The following is a 20,919-nucleotide window of genomic DNA, read 5'->3' as shown; positions in this document are numbered from 1 at the left end:
TTCTATGTTTTTTGTATATTTATTATATCATTTCAGGAAGTGAGTGTTAATTTAAAAGTGGTATACAGTCTGTTGAATGTCAACAGAAGTAACAATTTAATCTAGGGGTGTGTGTGTGCTATTAAAGGTCCTATGGCATGAAAATTTCACTTTATGAGGTTTTTTTAACATTAATATGCATTCCCCCAGCCTGCCTATGGTCCCCCAGTGGCTATAAATGGCGATAGGTGTAAACCGAGCCCTGGTTATCCTGCTCTGCATTTGAGAAAATGAAAGCTCAGATGGGCTGATCTGGAATCTTGCTCCTGCCGTGAGACCGGGTTGTATGAGGTCATAAGGAGCAAGGTTACCTCCCCTTTCTCTGCTTTGCCCGCCAAGAGAATTTGGCCCACCCATGAGAGAGAGACATCATGGCTTTCAAACAAGCAAAGTGGCAGTTGGTCAAGGCCACACCCCCACCCTCCACCTTGCCCCCCCTCTCTCCTCCTCAATAGCTAGGCTACAGACACAGAAATGGCACTAAGAAAAGCTCATTGTGGGACTGGCTCTAGTGGCTGTAATTCTGCACCCCAGGCTGAATTTTGGGAAAGAGACTTAAGATACAGTATTAGGGGACCACTAAGGTCTATATAAAAGCATCCAAAGAGCACCATGTCATGGGACCTTTAAATATTTCATCTGTATGCTTTTATCTAGAATTATACATATGCAAAGAAAAGTTAACTTAAAGTTAAACATTTTCTCATTACCTGTAATTTAATATATGAGAAACACTGCTTGAAAGGATAATAACTTCTTGAAAACAACCTTCACTATCTATAAGAACAATACTCTGGACCTTCGGCAAAATAACTTTTAAACATTTAACCCTTGTCACTTCTTGGAAGGTCATACAAAGCATCTGAGTGATGGCGTCATGCTCTCCTGTTTCGATAGCGAGTGATAAACAACACCGCATGTGGATGAGGAAGTGCCTCTTCTCAAATTTCCTGTGTGATGCTGCAGCCTCCGACAGCAGCCAGGAGCAGACAATAAAGAGCTTCTACATGAGCCGCAGATCACCTGTGAGGAGAGAAGAAACACACCTGTTGGTAAGAACACTTACAGTTACTTATTCGTCTGGATTGATGCTTTATTTTTTTGACAATTAGGTACCAACAGTGGTGGAAGAAGTATTTGGATCCTTTACTTAAGTAAAAGTAGCAATACCACACTGTGAAAATAGTAAGAGTAAAAGTCTTGTATTGAAAAGTTATTATTATTATTATTATTATATATCAGCAAGTACCAACATATTCAATGTTCTCTGCCAGGGTTTTACTATTATAACCGATGTTTTTATGACTGCTGCATTATATGTTGCATTTTATTGCTGTAGATGTTTAAGGTTGTGTTCTTCCCAGCACACAAAGGAACAATTAATCCTTCAGTTTATCACAAACATTCAACATCAACACATCTGGGCAGGAGAACAATGCAATCTGCAAAGTAACTAAAGCTAGAGTAGAAGTATAAAGTTGTGTAATATACCTTGAATTTGTACTTAAGTACAGTACTTGAGTAAATGCACTTCACTGCATACCAACCCTGCCTATTTAAATCAGGAATTTGTTCCACCTTCTTTTAGTTGACAACGGTTGTCTTCAATCAGCAAACAGGATGGTAAGTGTTTCCATTCTTTGTCTTATGTTCTTTTATATGAAATATCTCCAAAGTATGTAAAGTAAAGGATATGAGAATTACCAAGAACATTGAAGAGAAAAGAAACAGTTGGAGTTAAAACTAGTGTTGTTTACAGCCCCAGAACTCAAATAGCCTACGTTTGCGTAATGAAGTGTGTCTTGACTCTGGAAAGGTCAGTGCCTTTTCAAGCCACACTGAGACCTGTGCTGCATGATCAGTCTTAAACAATACACATCACAAATAACTGTCAGCCCCAGCCTCTCATTTACATGCAACCCTAGATGCCTTTTATTTCCATTTCCTATTTCTTCCAATTCTCCAATTTGATATGCTTGATTTGATTTTATTCTCTCGAGCTTGTTGAGAGATCTCAGACTGTCTGATGAGGATAAGTTGATTCAAGATGTAAAGTGATGGCAAGAACCTCTGTTTAAGTTGGTGACAGTGGTCTAATCAGAATCAGAATACTTTATTGATCCCCTCAGGGAAATTATTTTAGTTGCAGTTGCTCAAAGTCAAATTCTATTCTATTTTGATGTTGTTGTTGAAAGGCTTGTACCTCCAAAAAGTTTTTAGCACCAGAAAAAGTATTGTTTTAGTAAACTAGCGACTTTACAGCCACGCTAGCAGCTCTTTAAGGCTGTACTTAGGCACAGTGGAGCTTTGAACTAAATGATAACATGGTCAATGGCAATGCTTGCATGTTTATGTTTTGAAAGTTTACCACGCTCACTGTCTTGGGTTAGCGTGTTAGCATGCTAACATTTGCAAATTAGCATGAGTACAGCTGAGGTTGATGGGTCATTAGTTTTGCAGGTAGTGATATTTTCACATGACAATGATGATCCCCATAGTCGATTTGATCAATCCTCTGGGGACCTCAAATATCTTTACCAAATTTCATGGCAATCCATCCAAACATTGTTGTGGTATCTCACTCTGAATCCACACCTACATCCAAGACAACTTTATTGTTAGACCAACATGTTTTTTGCTGTGGATGAATCTGACGAAGGCCAAATGCCGAAACATGTTAGTCTTACAATAAAGTAGTTCTATTTTGTTAAGGAAAAACTCATCTTATTTCACATAGGTGAATAATGTTTGGGATACTTTGAAGTATTCATCTGCCTGGAAAGGTTATGAGGTTATGTTGGACACTGACCTGCATGACAACTGGGTACTGTAGGAAAAAAAGCGACCGATTCTACTCTTGCTCAAAAGGCCAGAGTCTTTTAAGAACCACCGGTCACTTCTCAAAGTTTCCCCTTTACTTATTGTGTTCGTTGAAAGGCAGACCAAGAAATGAATACTCAGGATTCGTTCAGTTAAACTATAACAATCTTTAGTAAAATGATATTGCAAACAGATCTTTCATATGCATATGGATCAGCCGCTCCTTCGAGACTTTCTCTCCCTAACCACCAACAAAGTCTTTCCGGGTCTGACACCGGACCTTCCTTTTCCCTATTCTTTTATTCATCTTCAGGTTCCTCCTCTCGCCATTGCGTGTGGGCCGCCAATTGGTTGGATATCCCTCAGACTTTCTGTCTCCGAGAAGATAGAGAAGTTGCGTGCTAGAGATTGTCTGTTCCTTTAAGAGATTTCATTAGGTGCATTCTGTTACAATTGTTTATTAAACAAAACAGGAGCACTTTTGCTCCACTAAATTTGAACCCGTCTTATCTTACACATGCCAGACAGGAGGAGACAGCAAGGCCATCCCAGGCTACAGCACATTCTTATTCTAAACCCAATATATTTCTACAGTACCATTGTCTCAATTTACATAGCATGAGTTGAGTTCATAAGCTCGAAATTCCACAACATATATGCTCAAGTGTTGCTGGAACTTTGACCACATGCAGACAGGATCAAAGCTGTGACAGTAACATGTACTGTATGTAACAGTGACACTTCAAGATTGTCATTTTGCAAGAAGAGGTTGTTCTCTTGAAAACAAATAACCAGCAAAAGAGATAATAAAACAGAAACCTTTACTGAGATTACTGAGAGGACATGGGCACAATATTCTTCCACTTCTCCCACCTGCTCAGCTGCAGCTGAGGCAGATGTTTTATTGCTTTTTTTTCTTCAAATTACATTTTCCCTGGAGAACAATCTACAACTGAGACATGGCACAATTTTTTATTGACTTGCATGACATAAAACAGCAGCCAGACTTGATTTGGGTTACACTTACAGTACTTATCACAGTTTATATATAGGATGTTTAAACCCAGCTGGGTTTTGATGGCCCAATATTTTTTTATAGTGCTGCAAACAGTCATTTGCAGCAATAATTAGTATCTTTAAATTTTTTTATGCACACAGTTTTATACTTATTAGGGCAGGGAAGCACTTGAAACATAGACCATAAGAGAGCACCTTCTGTTGAAACAATATAGATTTCATTTTAGCATCTCTTAAAGGTACAGCAACACACTTTACCAAAAACATGACATATGATTCTCGTTTATTTCCTTTAAATTGAGGCATAATCTAACTGAACAACTGTATGTGCAAAAACATTTCATTTCATTGCAGGTTTGTTTGCTGTTCAGGAGATCATTGAAAGCATCTGCTTGTTTCAGCGAACACATGCATATAGAGACATAGAGTGTTTTTAACAGCAGTTTCACCAACCAGGGCAAAGAAACAGGAGAAAACTGTTGTAATTTATTTTTTGTTGCTCTCTTCCTCCAGGCGTTCAGAGGCACCGTAAAACCTTTCGTCAACTTCAACGCTAAACACGATGCTGAAATCCTCCATAAAGCCATGAAAGGATTGGGTCAGTTTTCTTAACCTTTTCCCTCTGCTGTTTGCCCAGGTTATACCGTGTGATCCTCTATGTTATATTTGATATATGAAAGATGAGTATATCTCAATTCTGTACATAGTGGAAAGCTTTTTTTCAGATGGGAGTTAAATATAATATAATATAATATAATATAATGATTCCCCAACACCTTCAACGATATAGTTGCATCCTTTAAGCTACAGGTTTATTTGCACATACCCACAAGTGAGAGTTGTGTCTTGTTTATATATTCATGTGTCATTAGTATTATAAATACAGTTGTTTGTTTAAAAAGTATAATATGATATATTTTTACTATGCAATTTAGGCTTGCTCTGACTGCTGTCAGGGAAGACTTTCCATTTGCTGGTCTTAACAATAAGTGTCATCCTCTGGTGCTTCTCCCAGTGTTTTTGTCTAATTAGAAGAAAACCTGAGTATCACCAAGTTTTAAACATAAACTTCAAAGAAAAAACTTCCAAGACACGTCACAGCGCTCACATTTCCACAACATGATCTGCAAAAACACCACAGTAATGAGCACTTATTATAGGCCAACATACAGACACACAGAAAATAAAATCTGTCAGTTCTATAATAAGCAGGACTGCTAAACCATCTGAAATGGTTATAATAATTTGATATCTTTGTATATGCTTAGTGATAAAGTGATAATGCAGGTAATATTTTACAGGTGATACTAAACAAAGAAAAATATTCTAAGTGACTAAAAAACTTATTTTAATTTATGTGAAGAAAATGTGTTTTTCTATTAAAATGGAAAATACATGAATATTTTATATTTTATTTAATACATATTTTTGCCAAATATTATTAAATATTGACAGGGGTACATTGTATCGTAACACTGAGAATGAGCTAGGAAGTTGATAGATGACTTTAATATTAATTAATGTTTTGGTCACCAAAGTACTATTTTCACTGTAAAACTAATTTCACTTCAATAATACTAAATAGTTATATGTGATATGTTTATTTATTGTTTAAGGCTATCAAATTTTCAACATCCTACATTTAAATTTACAGTTCACCCCCAAAATCAAAGATACATATTTTTCCTCTTACCTGTAGTGCTATTTATCATTCTAGATAGTTTTGGTGTGAGTTGCCCAGTGTTGGAGATATCTGCCATAGAGATGTCTGCCTTTTAAAAATATGATGGCACTAGATGGCCCTCGGCTTGTGACACTCAAAGCGCCAAATATACATTTGAAAAACTCAACAGCAATGTCTCTTTCCAGAAATCATGACCCGATTACTCAAGATAATCCACAGACCTGTTTGTGAGCATTTTCATTTAGGAACTATTTTCTTTCTACCATATTTCAAGTCACACCAAAACAATCTAGACTGATAAATAGCCCTATAGGTAAGAGGAAAATATGTATTTTTGATTTTGTGGTCAACTGTCCCTCTAGGCCTAGGGCAAATGTGGCTGGCATACGAAGAGGACAAACCTACAAAACAAGATGTCAGAAATCAGTTAACCTAGTAGGCATTAGCAAGAGATGGATAATTTAAAGGATGTGTCACATTTTGTCACATAATTGATGTCTGTATTTGAAGGCTTAGTTTGGATTACATTTTAATAGTTTGACCCTTGACACTGTTATTGTCTCTCAGGTGATATTATTTTGAATTGCAATAAAAAACGTCCCTCTGCAGTCATTAGTGTAAATCAATGGGCCTGATTACAATCAAATTAAAGGTTTACTACAGGCGTCACTACAAGGTGTGACCATTAAAACTGATGCTGCTTCTGCTAAATATAACCTTACTGACAATCAGCACCTTTTTCCCCTTTTATCTTCTACTCTTGCTTCCTTTCAGTTAGTACTTTCACAATAAAAGTAGTTAGGAAATATCCACTTAATGTGGAACTTAAAAAGTAAAAGTGTGGAGAACAATGATGACCTGACCGCTGGTTATATTCAGAGCTGTCATTACAAATCAGCAGGGCTTTGTTCCATAATTACTATGGACTAATTTAACGTTTTGATTCTTCAGGGGAAATAACATGTGCTGCTCTTCAGTCTGTTTGTCTATCAGAGCCATTTCTGAGGTGCAAGTGACTTTCAGGAGCTAGATCATTGGTTTTGCCACCTCCTGTATTGGGGTATGCTGCAAGCTGTCAATTATTCTCAAATAGATCATGCTTCTGTTAAATGATGGGTACATACATGATAATGCTTTATTAGTCCTCATATGTAAGAAAAGAAGAAGAAATTGTTTGCAATATAAAGCTGATTGTTGTCTTTATCCACATTCATCCACTTTTTTTTTATACGAGCTACCCAGGGATGCACAAAGAATTTCAGCCTGGGCTGACAATAAAGTTGTATCGTATCGTATCGTATTCCAAAGGATGTGTGCTGGCATTTGTTTGTGTGAAGCTCACACACATTTTATTTGATATGTTATTTAATGCTTATTGGATTTCTGGCGCAGGTACGAATGAAGATACGATCGTCATGCTTCTGACTGCACGCAGCAACGATCAACGCCAGCAAATTAAGGCAGCTTACAAAAAGGCCTACGGAAAGGTAAGCTAAGCCACTGAGAAGAAAACTGAGAGCTCGTGACAAGCAGCAGTCACACTGATGGTCATGGGACTGACGGGTCGTCTCAAAGTGTTACTTTGTCCTCCTCACTTATCCAGCATCACCTCCAGCATGAGAGATATCTGCAGCACTTACTCAAGTTCATCTGTCTTCCTACCATCCCTTTATCATTTTTTCCCCTTTGTCATTTTTTTCCCCTTAAAGACTCTCGTCTCTCAATCCTTTCCAACTTCCCCACGTCAGTCACAGAAGCCATTTTTTGGGCTATTTTGCTTCCATAACATGTCTTCTTTGAAACTACACATGTAAGGCCGTTTTCACGAAATGATTTTTTGTTGTCGTACTCTAAGCCAGACATCTGCACTTCAGTAGCACTAACCATCACAATCACCAGACCTTCCAGTTTCATTCCTATCTATATTCTGAAGGTTTTTACTAAGGGGTTTGTTCATAAATTATTCATAGCCTGATTTTTATTCCTGAAAACATGGCAAAAGTGGATTTTCCTCCAACCAAAAAATGTTGTCTTAATGTAAGTACTCAACTGGGGAAGTTGCATGGTGATGTTAGCAGTGGTGTTTTCCCGTTAAAAGGACTTTTGCTTCTAATGTAGTACGTTCTACATTGCTGTATTGCTGCTTTTACTTAAGTAAAGGATCTGACTTTTTCCACCACTGGCTTCCTCAGCTACACTAAGGATTAAAAGTCATTTAGCCACCTGAAACATCACATTTTGTTTTGTCATTAGGAATCAGAGAGCAAGAGTTGACATTTTGTATAAACAAACAGGCAAAGGATCATAGAAGAGGCAAGAAGGCAAATTTCCTACAGTCTTTATGGAGCAGAGTGCAGTTAGTTATATAAGACCATTTTACGCTCTCCTGCTCTCTCTCTTCTATCACACTGTCAAGTGATTTTATGACCACCTGTGGATTGAAAGCAGAGAGTTAATTTGCTTTCTGTGGATGTTATTGAAAAGCAAACGTAAGTGCTGCCTGGAGTATAAATAGATGAGGCAGTTTGAGAGAAAGAAGGTACATCAGAAAATCACAAAGAAGTTCCTGGCGTATCTCTAAATATTAGTGTTTTGTCAAACTCAGCCGACGAATGAGAACGAATTTGCTGTTATCACTATTTCAGTGTGTTTCTATTATATGTTATGAAATGTAGTGATTGCAAGAGACACTGCCTTAAACTACTCATTTGCAATAACATCTGAACAGAGAACTGGTGCCAAAATGTCATATCTCTTACGGAGTGCATGCTCTTATTTCTCCGCTGCCAATTTCAGTTTTCAGTTTTCAGTTTTCATCATTTATGCTCAGTAATGCACCTTTTGACAAACCTTTCATACGAAATTTGATTTGAAATAGAAACCGGTTGTTAGGTGAAAAGAAAGATGACTTATGTAATGAAGAAATAAATAGACTTTCTGTTAGAGGTCTCACATATTGAGCTGTTAAAGAGATGAGTGTTTGACTCTATACTGAACTGACCAAGCAGAGTAGATTATAGGATCACTTGGTGTATATACAGACACACACACACACACACACACACACACACACACACACACACACACACACACACACACACACACACACACACAGACACACACGCATGCTATTACTCACTCTTTTCAGTGACTTTATTCAGGTCGCACACCCAGCAACGTGATTAATTGCATTAAGAAATCAATAAAGCCATCCATAAGTAATATGTGCTGTTTGATTAGATGGTAGTTTGAGGAAATATGGCTTTTCTGAGGAGTTAATTTCTTACGATTATCCTCATTCCTCTGAAAATTACAGCAATGCAGTGAAAGGTCACTTATGCCCTTATTTCTTTGACATGAGGATCCTGAATGCTCTCTTTATATTTTTTGACTTATTTGTAATTTCATGATAATCGCCATTTCTGGGAACCCTATAGTGTCCATTTTCCCTTTTGCTGTAATGAAATTGTTATGGTTCATGCATTTAAAGACTATTCCTTCGAATGGAGTTACATTTACCAGACAGCTCATTTGTTCCGTTTCTTTAACAGCATTTAAGCGTTGCAAAGTTAAGTTCAATATAAACACAATTATTGCTTTTGTTTCTCTCATCATCAATCGTCTTCTCCGGACAACAGGACTTGGTCAGCGCTCTGAAATCGGAGCTCGGTGGGCTGTTAGAGAGTCTGATTGTGGCCTTGATGACCCCACCTGCTTTATATGATGCTTCCCAACTGCACAAGGCTCTCAAGGTAACTGGGCAAATTTTCCTCAGGTGCTCCAGATTGCAGGTGTTGCATGCAAATGAGAAACCCTGAGACAATTCACAATTAATTCAGTGGTATTCATGCAAAGATGTTCCAACATCTGATGCTGAAACACTCAACTGAGCAGTAGACCTTTTTCTTTTTTCACGGCACTCACTTCACTTCCTTCTATTTAAGCCTTGCCAATAAACCAGCATGCACAATACCAGAGCTCCAGAACTGGCCTACATGAATGGAACTTTTTAATTCACCGTGATCGACAAGTTGAAATGTCTGCCATGAGAAGGTCATATTTCATGTTACCATTTAAAAGATGTGTAGTGAAAGATGTGTGGTGCCTTGTGCCTTGTTGATGAGGCTGACTGCAGAGGGGAAGAAACTTTTTATGGCGTGAGGTTTTGGTCCTGATGGACCGCAGCCTCCTGCCAGAGGGGAGAGGTTCAAACCGTGTCCGGGGGGAGAGGGGTGAGAGGGGTGAGAGGGATGAGAGGGATCGGCTACAATCTTCCCAAACAAACCGAACCAAAAACATAACCTCCTTGGCATAGGTGATAATCAGACATATGTATTGATGCTGTGGGCTAGATATATTAGCCAATTTATTTTTATAGATAGATAAATTAATAATATTTCAGATACCTTATTTTCTTGACTCATCACATACTTGCTTTTTTATGTCACACTTAAGGCTCATGAAGTTTGAAGGAAGGAAAATAGGTTTTAGCAAACTCCTGGATCCTCTTAAAAGTTGCAGATGTTTTTTCTTTTGTTCTCATTATTCTTTAACCACATTTACATTTGTATTAACAGCTCGGATGAAATGTTCAATCAAACTGAAGGAAAAGCATCTAGGACTTGGCCTTGACATTTCCATATCACCTACTGCTCCATTTCCTTTTGGCATGTCAGACAGTTTTTGCTGGAAGGTTAATTACAGCAAAGAGAGGATAATTTGCTTTAAAGTATGACTGAACCTCAAAGCTACTTCTTTCTCCAACTGAGCTTCTTCATTCTCTAATTGCATACTTTAGTTTGTTGTGCTGACAAATTGTACTTATTTTCTTCAAGCATTTAAAAAAAAAAAAGTTTTGTCTGTTTTAGTCACTAATATTGCTGTTTACCAAACATAAGATAGATAGATAGATAGATAGATAGTACTAATATAAGACAGGATAAAATAAAAGAATTGCTAACACGCTGCCAAATCCATGTCGTCTTGTATTGTGTTTGGTTCCCAGGGCGCCGGGACTGATGACAACGTGCTGATTGAGATCCTGGCCTCCCGGACTGGCGAAGAGATTGAAGATATCATCAAAGTGTACAAGAAAGGTGAGTTACTCAGCCGTGAAAGAAAGAGACAACAGCAGATACACACCTTTACTGTGACTGTTGTGAATAGGCATGGGCTGGTTACCGGTTTCAAGGTATACCGCGGTTTGAAAAAGTCACGGGTTCAAAACCATTACAATTTTCTGTTATACAGTTCCTATTATATGAGCTGTTTTTTAGTCTTCAAGAACAGAAAGTGCACTTAAGAAATCCCTGTCCCTGCCAGTGTGCAATGTGTTTAAAAAAAATACATTGTGTTCAATAGAAAAAAAATATTTTTTAACCAAGAAATAAAATAAAATAAAAAACATTTTAAAGCTGTAATTGCAATACAGTGAAACTGTGATATTTTTGCTGAAGGTTATCATACTGTCAGAATCTTATACGGGCCCATGCCTAGTTGTGACTGTTAGTTAGCCTCTTTGTGTTTTATTGTGAAAGGGTGAAATGTGACAAATGTTGTATACATATTTCAGTATTATGAAAAAACTTAGCGGCAGCTGAAAATGTAGTTTTTACTGCCCTTCATGGAGATGTTATAAGTGTACTCCAGGGCAGGGTTGTAATGTAACGGAGTACAAATACTTCGTTACTGTACTTAAGTAGAAATTTCACGTATCTGTACTTTACTTCGCTATTTAAATTTATGTCAACTTTCACTTTTACTCCACTACATTTCCTAGATAAAATGTATACTTTTACTCCGTTATATTTCCACTAAGCATCTTCGTTACTCGTTACTAAAGAATAAAATTAGAAGAAATGTGTGCGACAGCAATAATTGAGGTTTGGCGAATCACTGCTCCTAGATTGCATTACGCACGCTCCGCCTTCCGTTATTGACCTCCCGTTATTGTAGACGACCACCCAGGGCTCGACATAAGCAATGGCCCGATGGCCCGGGGCCAGTAAAAACGCCGAGGTGTGTGCGTTACTTCACGCAGCACATGTACTGACTGGAAACGTTACCGAGGATTATTTACCGCCGATGGCGCAGATGAACTAACGCTACACTCGTTACTGTAAGTAGCCTACAATAAAACCTCCATGATTAAAGAGTCAATACTTATCAATAACCCACCTACCTGTTCTACAGGCAGAAACATGTAGAAACCGATATTTCAGTCTGCGCTGTCCACTCTTGTCCACCGCGCTGTGAAAACCCAGCTCTACTCTGCAAACAGCGACTTTACAAACGAGCTAAAATGAAAGATGTCAGTTTGTAGTCTAACTGTTTATCTTAATTTGCAACCAATCTCGAACTTTGGACAAACTCTTGTAAATGTAGCTGCTGTCTAAACGAGCCATCCTCTCCGCTGGAGCGGTAAACCTATGGATGTATTATAAGACCAAAACCAATACATGTGGCTACTTAATATGCACGTGAATGACGCGTTCATCAATCTTGATGATGTTGCCGGTTGTATTATTTAGGAACAGAATTGTCTTATTTCAAATTAGGCATACAGGACTAATCTGAGATAATTTTCTAGTTAAGTAGCCTATCTAGTAATCATTATGGATTTTCCATGTTTTTAGGGGTTTGCTTACACTAATACATGTAAAAAATATAGCATTAATTTAGTAAGAAAGTGAAAATATCAAACAAGAAGATGCTATTAGGTATACTTTTATTTTCTTTATTTGAAAGTCCGGCCCTGGAGTGTCTGCTTAAAAAAATTCTGGCCCTTGGAAAAATGTAGTTGATGACCCCTGGTCTAGCTTTACTGCTAATGGCACAACATCCAGTGGCAGTGGCTAGCTGGGTTAGAACCATTTTCTAAAGATTCATAGTAGGTGCAGCATATATTTTCCTGCTTTTTTGTCCTTTTCCAATCACACCTATGATATTTCTTTCAGGGCCAGTAAAAATGTAGAAGGGGCCAGCAAAACTCTGATCTACTGGCCCCGGGGGCCAGTGGGAATTTTTTTTTATGTTGAGCCCTGCGACCACCCCGACGATAGTGGTGAACTCGGTGAACAGGGTAGTGATGAAGATAACGTCATACACCCGTGGCTGTATTTGCAAGAAATGTTTCTGTACATTGATGTCAGCTCTAAAAATATGCTGTTTGTTCTTTGAACTTAAGATAATTGTGCCTGAAAAGTCCTAGAAAATAATGCGATTTTGATTTGATGAGTGAGATTAAGAAGATATGGGAACCCTAAATATGCTTTATGCTTTACTATAAGAAAGCCACAATATAGTTCACAATAAAAGTTCTAACCGCTTGCTTTTAAAAAAAAAAAAGACTTTTACTTCAAATACTTAAGTACATTAAATATCAGAAAATTACTTTTGATACTTAAGTACAGTATATATCAGATACTTTAAGACTTTTACTTAAGTAATATTCTAAAAGGTAACTTTCACTTCTACCAAAGTCTTTTTCTAGTACGATACTTGTACATTTACTCAAGTATTGCTTTCTAGTACTTTATACAATACTGCTCCAGGGTGTGTCAGTGCACCGTGACATCGCTGTTGGGTGTGATTACAGGTGCAACACACTTAAAACTTTTAGAGAAATAACTGCTTTTCAGCCTGGTATTAAGGTACATGTTGTGGAAGGAAACATGTTGTGCCACCACCAACAAAATAATCATGGACTTAAACCTATGTGTGGTTATGAACTGTGACTGGTATATTTTCTACAAATAAAACAATAATAGATGGATAGATTTGTTCACCATCTCTTAGCTTAATTTTATTGGAAATCTTTTCTGGGATTACTATACATTCAAAAAAACATGGCAACACTAAAAGCAACCATTACTAAAGAGTCCAAAGAGTGGCAGAAGTATTAATAAGCATTATAAAGTATTAAGAAGGGGACTCACCTTTCATCAGTTATTATTTTGGACACATTTAAGACCAACTTTCATTCCAGGGAAAAATTATGTGTATTGTTTTGTAGGATAAAAAACTAGCTTACTTGTATAAAAGCCTCACACAATAAGTTAAAATGTTTTTTGTCTTATTTCGTTATACATTTCTAGTATCTTTCTAGTATTTTCTCCAGTGAGTAGAAGATGTAGAGGACTTCATTCCCTCGTGCACATGGTTACCCACTGTAACATGGAGGAGTTCCGTCCCTGGTGTAATATACTGTATCTTAACACCTGTCGCAAATGTGTCGCTGCAAGAATCTCTCTAACATACCAGCATCAAATTGCAACTAACCACAATGGAAAATAGTATGTGACAGCAAAGGTACCAGGAGCCAAAGGCACCAGGCGCCAACGTTTATTTGATCTGGACAAAAGAGAAGGCCACACTATCCATAAGCCGACTAATCAAATTTCTGCTGTCGGAGATCCTCCTGCAGAACGGAGGACGGCCCACTTGGGTCGATTGCAACCTTTACTGTCGTGACAAGGAGGTGTAAACAATCGTCTGCCCCTCTTCTCCTCTTTCCTCCAGAGTTCAGCGGAAAGCTGGAGAAAGATATCTGCGGTGACACCTCAGGGCACTATCAGAAACTACTGGTGATCCTCCTGCAGGTACAGAGGGGGGCTGCTGGAAAGACTTATGTTTCCTTTGCCTGATAATAAGAGCCTCTGGTGATGCCATTACACAGTCATGGGAGGTTCAGGTGTGGGTTAGTGGAGGGGAGACGGGGACGGCACAATGACACAGTTGGTTTCTTGAATGTGTTTTGGTTTACAGACAGAAATGTGATCTTCTTGGTTCTGGGAAATTTAGCAGATAATGTCATCTTCAGGGATTACCTAGGTTAGGAGAGAGTATGAGCTAACCACGCTAACCTGATTTTTCTTTCTGTTTGTCCATCTGTGTGTCTGTCTTTCCACCTGTCCGTCTCTCTGTTTGGTTGTTCATTTGTCCGGCTGTGAAGGGGAGCAGGGAGGAGGGAGTAGACGAGGAGAAGATCGAGAAAGACGCTAAGGTAAGAAACAAGAACATGAGAAGAACATGTCTTGTGTTGATGTCAGCGAATTATAAGCAATTTCAATAAATAACCCAACACTATAACCAAGTTCTGTACTCGTAAGTACAATTTTTGACTACTACTTTATACTACTGGTCCACTACACTTCAGAGGCAAATGTTGACACTAAATTAACTTGATAACTTCAGTTGCTTTACAGATTCAGATTAACTAAATATACAGTAATCGACAAATAAATATATGGTGTGTTGTTATAGGTGAAGATAAGGTGGGAAATTCACAAGCTAGCAGTGTATCAAAATGAGCTCCATCTTTACCAGGTGCAACATTATGACCACATTAAAGCATCAATAATTGAAAATCCAATAATCTAATGGCCATTATCCTGAAATGGGCCATTTTGTATAATGAGTACTTTTGATATTTTTTTTTACTTTAAGAGTAGAGATTTTCTCATGACTTTTACTTGAAACAGTAAAATACCTGAATACTTCTTCCACCACTGCTGGAGTCTTTGCTAGTTGCCTGGCAACTGCTCCCAGCCAAGAAATAATCCGGCTGCGGCACATAAACGCCCTGATCTGTCTGATCACCACCAAGAGCCAGGGTCTGTCTGAGGTTTCTGCCCGTTAAAAAGATGTTTTTCCTCGCCGCTGTTGCACCAAATGCTTACTCTTGGGAATTGTTGGGTCTCTGTAAATTATAGAGTGTGGTCTAGACCTACTCTAACTATAAAGTGTCCTGATATAACTTCTGTTATGATTTGACATTTTAAATCAAATTGAATTGATCTGGTAATAAAAATGCAACCCTTAGATCTTTTGTAACTGCTGTGGTTTCATTGTTTACAACTGATGCCTTGAAATGAATGTATTAATAGTTCAGTGGTTATGTAAAACGCAACATTCTTTAAAAACTCAAGATTTAGTGAAATGATGTTGTGTCAAACTCCCAAGCAGCACACAGTTCAATTACAAGAAATTATAAAAGCTAAATAAATAAAATACCAGATCAAAATATACCAAAATGAGCAAGATAAACCAAATATACAAAATAGTAACCATATACAAAATAGTAAACATGGTTAAAAGTTAAAAGTGAAGTGAACCGTGCAAATAAAGTGGCAACAGTAAGCCTATATAAATAGCAGTAGTGCAGTAAAGTATGTGTGAATGCCCTTGGGTATATTGTCCTTCAAGAGTTTATTGTTCAGTGTTAAAGGCTCTGATAGCCTGTGGAAACTCTTCCTCAGTCTCTCGTTGTGTGATTTGTGGCTGAGCAGGCACTTGCCTGGTTGCAGCCATATAAACAGTCCATTGCTGGGGGTTGGAGTCCTTTATCATCCCCCTAGTTCTGCTTATGCACCGCCTGTTGTACAGGCTCTGCAGGGAGGGGAGCGCGGCCGTCCTGCCCTGAGAGGAGCTGTTGAAAGCCTACCGTCAGGACGCTCTGCAACGCAACAGAGTAGAAGGATAGCAGGACTTTCTGTGAAACCTAGAATTTGAAACTCAAAACACAGCAGATATCCTGTGCAACACTGTAAATAACATTAGTGTGACAGAGCATATTTAACTTGATTTCACTATCTTCTTTCAAACGTCAACATGTTAAGGATGTGAGGCTGCTCCCCAAAGTGCAGCTAAAGGCCAAGAAAGGTCAGACGAATAGTCAATAGGATAAAACAATTAAAGCATATCAACCTTCGGGAATGGAACATCTTGTTTCCTAACGATCAGAATTATGAATCTAATTATTGATATTTAGTTGTGAATTGGGATTCAATAATGCTAAACATTAAGCAATCCTACATGTATCTGCATGTACAACAAATTATCAAGGTAACAGTCCTGCTTCACTGGTGACAAAACTTCTATTAAAGTAATAAACTGCCTTGTCATCAGCAGAGGTGGAAGTTCTCAGATCCTAGAAAAGTAGAAATGGTCTAAAATACTCGTTGAAAGTAAATGTCCCAAATTCAGAAGGTTACTTAAGTACAAGAACAGAAGTATTATCAGCAAAATGTTTTGGAAATTGATCTTAATGCCTTAATTAAAAAAATGAGGAAAAATCCGACCTTTAAGGACACCAATTTTCTTTGTGAATGAATAATGTATTGTAAATAAATAAATGTTCTTCCTTAAAATACAGGGCGCATAAATACCTAGAGATTGGCATGGTTTTATTTCAGTTAGCCTAATAGCTGGTTTGATTTACATTGAGAGATGATTTTATGGAAAGTATCCCATGCCAGTCTCTAGATATGGTGAAGGGAATGTGATGATGTGGGGCTAGTATCCTGGATCTATGAAATAACTGGCCTTTAAAAATAAAAATCTGTCTGCCTCTATGGGAATTTAACACAGGGGTGTGTAACACCCTGCTACGCTCTGCAGTGCCCTACAGTGTCCTGCTACGCCCTGCTGCTCTGCTGTGCTCTGCTACGTCCTGTAACGCCCTGCAGTGCCCTGCTATGCTATGAACTACTACAACTACTGTTTTCACTATTCATCACACCCCCAACCGGCACCTTCAGACACCGCCTACCAAGAGCCTGGGTCTGTCTGAGGTTTCTCTCTAAAAGGGAGTTTTTCCTCGCCACTGTCACACTAAATGCTTGCTCTTGGGGGAATTACTAGAATTGTTGGGTCCTTGTATATTATACAGTGTGGTCTAGACCTACTCTATCAGTAAAGTGTCCTGAGATTGACATCTTGTTATTTATTATCAACACTTGTTATGATTTGATACTATAAATAAAATCAAATTGAATTGAATTATACTTATGCCCCCTGTATTTTAAGTAAGAACATTTATTTATTTACGATACATTACTTATTCACAAAGAAAATTGGTGTCCTTAAAGGTTGGATTTTTCCAAATTTTTTTAATTAAGGCGTTAAGACCAATTTCCAAAAGATTTTATTCCTCTTTTTAGTCAACTTCAGCATGGGTTCATAAACTTATGTAGGAGCAGTTTAATGTTCAGCAATGTGGAGCCAATTGTAGATACTTTGTATATTACTGGGTAAGTAGTATATAACTGCATCATATCACATAAGCATGTTTTTATGTTAAAAGTAACTGTAAGTGTCAAATAAATGGAGTAAAAAGTACAATATTTCTCTCTGAAATGTAGTGAACTGGAAGTTTAAAACAGCATAAGTAAAAAGGAAATACTTAAGTAAAGTACAAGTAAGTCAAACTTATACTTAAGTACAGTACTTGAGTAAATATAATTATTTACATTCCACCACTGGTCATTAACTAAGAAAAATACACTATGTATAATTGATGAATTGAACTGAAAGAATTGATTGAAACTAATTACACATTAATGAAGAAAAATTAAGAAGTGCTGCACTCAGATAGATAAATAGAAAAAGGACTGTCCAGCTTACATTTAATGGAAGTCCATGGTATTGGTTGGCAGTCTTAAAAAGCACCCTAGGCACTCTGACAGGAAGTTAAAAATCCTTAAATATTACATGGATAACCAACATGTTTCAACTTAAAGAGACTTTATCAGGGTATAACACATTTAAAAGTGAGTCAAGTGTTATACCCTGATGAAGTCTCTTCGATTCGGAATGTGTTTGTTATGCATGCATTAATTTTTTTATTTTCTATTTACTATCAGACTGCCTCGGGTGCTTTTTAAGACTGCCAACCAATACAATCAACTTCCATTAAAAGTTATCTAAACTTTCCTTGTTTTTTTATTCTTACACTACACATCAATTATCTGGATGAATTGCTATTTCCTCATTTAATCAAATCATTTGACCAACAGATGAGAAATGAGAAAACAGAGCTGCAGGTGAAAGTGCAGATTTTCTGTCACATAGCAAAGACAAATTGAGAAAAACTTTTCTGTGTTGTTTTGGTACAGTGCAAGGTCCTCCATCAGTGCTGTCATTCCTGCTCTGCCTTTGTTCAAATAAGTCACATCAACACAAGATTTTCTGTGTGGGTGGGTGAGAGTCTTATTGTACAAGTGTGTGTTCTGCCATTACAGGACTTGTTTGCTGCTGGTGAAGGGAAGTTTGGCACAGATGAAGAGACATTCGTCACAATTCTTGGCAACAGAAGCGCAGAACATCTCAGAGAAGGTGAGTTTGTTTGTGCCAGAATATTTGAATGTTGTGATGTGCAGAGGTGTAATTTGTCAGTCACCTGCTGTCACCAGTTAAAAAAAAAAAAAGAGCAAGGTCAGTTGCTAACAACAGACAGTTACTGTTCAAATACAAGTTAGAATGAGCAGTATAAGTAACACCAGTGAAAAAATCTCATGAAGAAGAGAAAATCTTGGAATTTCAAGTTCCTTCTCTTTCAACACACAAAAAAAGAAATAAAGAAGTGCAGAAACTAATGGTAATGGTAAAAAGTATAACAAATCAACGAGAAGAAGTGAGATGCAGGAGAGGCCGGAACTTTGACACACAAGGTGAGAGCGCGACAAAAACAGTAGACAGCACCAAAGTTTGTAGAGTTTACTAAGGTGTGATAAACAACAACCACAAGCTCGGCGGCAGTCCTGAGGGATAAAAATGTCTCGCTGCAACAGAGAAAGGTCAGAGAGGAAAATGGAGAGACTTGTTCAAGGTGATTAGTGAGTCAGTTGCCCGACTGAACACACGACACGACTCGCTGAAAAATGAAAGTGGATGGACTCGAGCAGCAAGAAACAGGTCAGTTGACGGGTTATACAAAGCTAAAGTGAAAGGGAACGTAATTACCAGCAATGAGCGGCCATTAGAGGAACTTTATATTAAAGTGCATCAACGAGTCCTCATACCTTAAAGAAAAAATAGATTGCTTGCCAGTATCTTCCAAAATGACCTGTAACACCTCTGATCTAGCACTTCTGTGGTCACGTTTATGGAACTGGAAACATAATTATTAAATTTTGTATTTGTTTTAGATTATTTTTGGGGCTTTTATTGCCTTAATTGATAGGACAGATTAAGACAGGAAAGTAGGAGAGAGATTGGGAATGACATGCAGCAAAGGGCCGCAGGTCAGAAGTTAACCCGCAGCCGCTGCGACAAGGACCGAGCCTCCGTACATGGGGTGCACACTCAACCAGATGAGCGAACCAGGCGCCCCGGAAACATAATTATAAACTTTATTTATATTTTTTCTTTAAAACAAGTTACCTAGTGCTTTTAATGGGAAAACTAAATAAAATAAATTCAGCACTATAATTAAATAGTCAGGCAAATTAAAAATACAGATAATTCAATTCAATCCAACATCTTTATCAATCCCACAAGGGGCAATTAGTTAAGAGCAGCTACATACAACACACATATACATATAGCACACAAGCCTACATATAGGCCTACACCACAGAGAGTAGATAAATAAAAAAAATAAAATAAAAAATATATAGATTTTATTCATTTAAAAGTCAAATTGCAGCAGGGATAACAGAATTAGAGTGGTCATTAGTTTTAAAAGCAGGTAAAATATAAAGACGTCTTGATGGCAGCAGAGAAAATGACTCAGAAGAACATGATCTGAAGAAGACAAAATGCTCGTTGCTTAAGATTCGTTGATTATAAAGAGAATTTAAATCTTTGTTTCACACCAATATTTTTGGAGCAGGTTTTGACTATATTGTTCAGGCTGTTTCTGTCTTTCACTGTGAGGCTGTGAAACCAGCAGATAAAAGAAAAAGTCATAAGGCTTTTGATAAAAGATTGATAAAAAAACAACAGAGAATGTCTGGCATGACGGAAAATGAGTTCAGTTTCCTGAGTAAGTGATGTCTCTGTTGCCCCTTTTTCACAACAGCCTCAGTATTAACACTGAATTCAAGGTGGTCATCAAAAAAAATATTTATATGAGGGGACCATTTCAACCTTTTCATTGTGAATGATGGACTCCCTGGTTGTAGGTTGAGCGTGTCTAAAATCGATGAAAAGTTCATTGGTTTTTGAGACATTTCAGTCCAAGAAGTGTTTCTCACACCAAGAAACAAAATCAGGGCGAGCCTTCCCATGATCAGATCATGATAGTTAAATAGAATAAAATACTCAACAATAAAAGGAGATACAATAAAAACATTGGGCTGGAACATAAATGAAAGGCTTTCTTGATAGTAAAGTGAAACTAATATTGACTGATGGTATGAGATGGGATGTTAACGTCTTCGGTGTCAATGTCACATATGTTTTTTAACGCAATCATCCAACCTGACCTCCTCCTTAAAATGATTTACTGCAATATAACCACATCATGATACTTCTACTTCTGTTACTTAGGCAAAACACTAATTACTCTCCAGACCACAAGAAAACATGAACGTAGGTTGCTTAAACAACCATTGCTGTTGTTTTTCTAGTCATGT

The 20,919-nt window shown here is 37.6% G+C and overlaps 1 protein-coding gene across 2 annotated transcripts in view; it reads left to right on the top strand.

The window, feature by feature from the left end:
- The first annotated feature begins 943 nt into the window (after nucleotides 1–943).
- anxa5a (annexin A5a) overlaps nucleotides 944–20,919 on the top strand; it is a 29,270-nt gene continuing 9,294 nt past the window's right edge. For both annotated transcript variants that reach the window (XM_039813772.1, XM_039813771.1), the window contains exons 1-9: nucleotides 944–1,091; nucleotides 1,628–1,662; nucleotides 4,390–4,474; nucleotides 6,953–7,047; nucleotides 9,199–9,312; nucleotides 10,566–10,656; nucleotides 14,081–14,160; nucleotides 14,514–14,564; nucleotides 18,583–18,676. In XM_039813772.1, coding sequence (XP_039669706.1) covers nucleotides 1,660–1,662; nucleotides 4,390–4,474; nucleotides 6,953–7,047; nucleotides 9,199–9,312; nucleotides 10,566–10,656; nucleotides 14,081–14,160; nucleotides 14,514–14,564; nucleotides 18,583–18,676 — 613 coding nt within the window. In that variant the 5' untranslated portion in view covers nucleotides 944–1,091; nucleotides 1,628–1,659. The remainder of the gene's footprint in view (nucleotides 1,092–1,627; nucleotides 1,663–4,389; nucleotides 4,475–6,952; nucleotides 7,048–9,198; nucleotides 9,313–10,565; nucleotides 10,657–14,080; nucleotides 14,161–14,513; nucleotides 14,565–18,582; nucleotides 18,677–20,919) is intronic.

This window comes from Perca fluviatilis, chromosome 10, assembly GCF_010015445.1.
Source record: "Perca fluviatilis chromosome 10, GENO_Pfluv_1.0, whole genome shotgun sequence".
Lineage (NCBI taxonomy): Eukaryota > Metazoa > Chordata > Actinopteri > Perciformes > Percidae > Perca > Perca fluviatilis.
The sequence above is the reverse complement of the archived record's forward strand: the minus strand, read 5'-3'. Positions and strand labels throughout refer to the sequence as shown.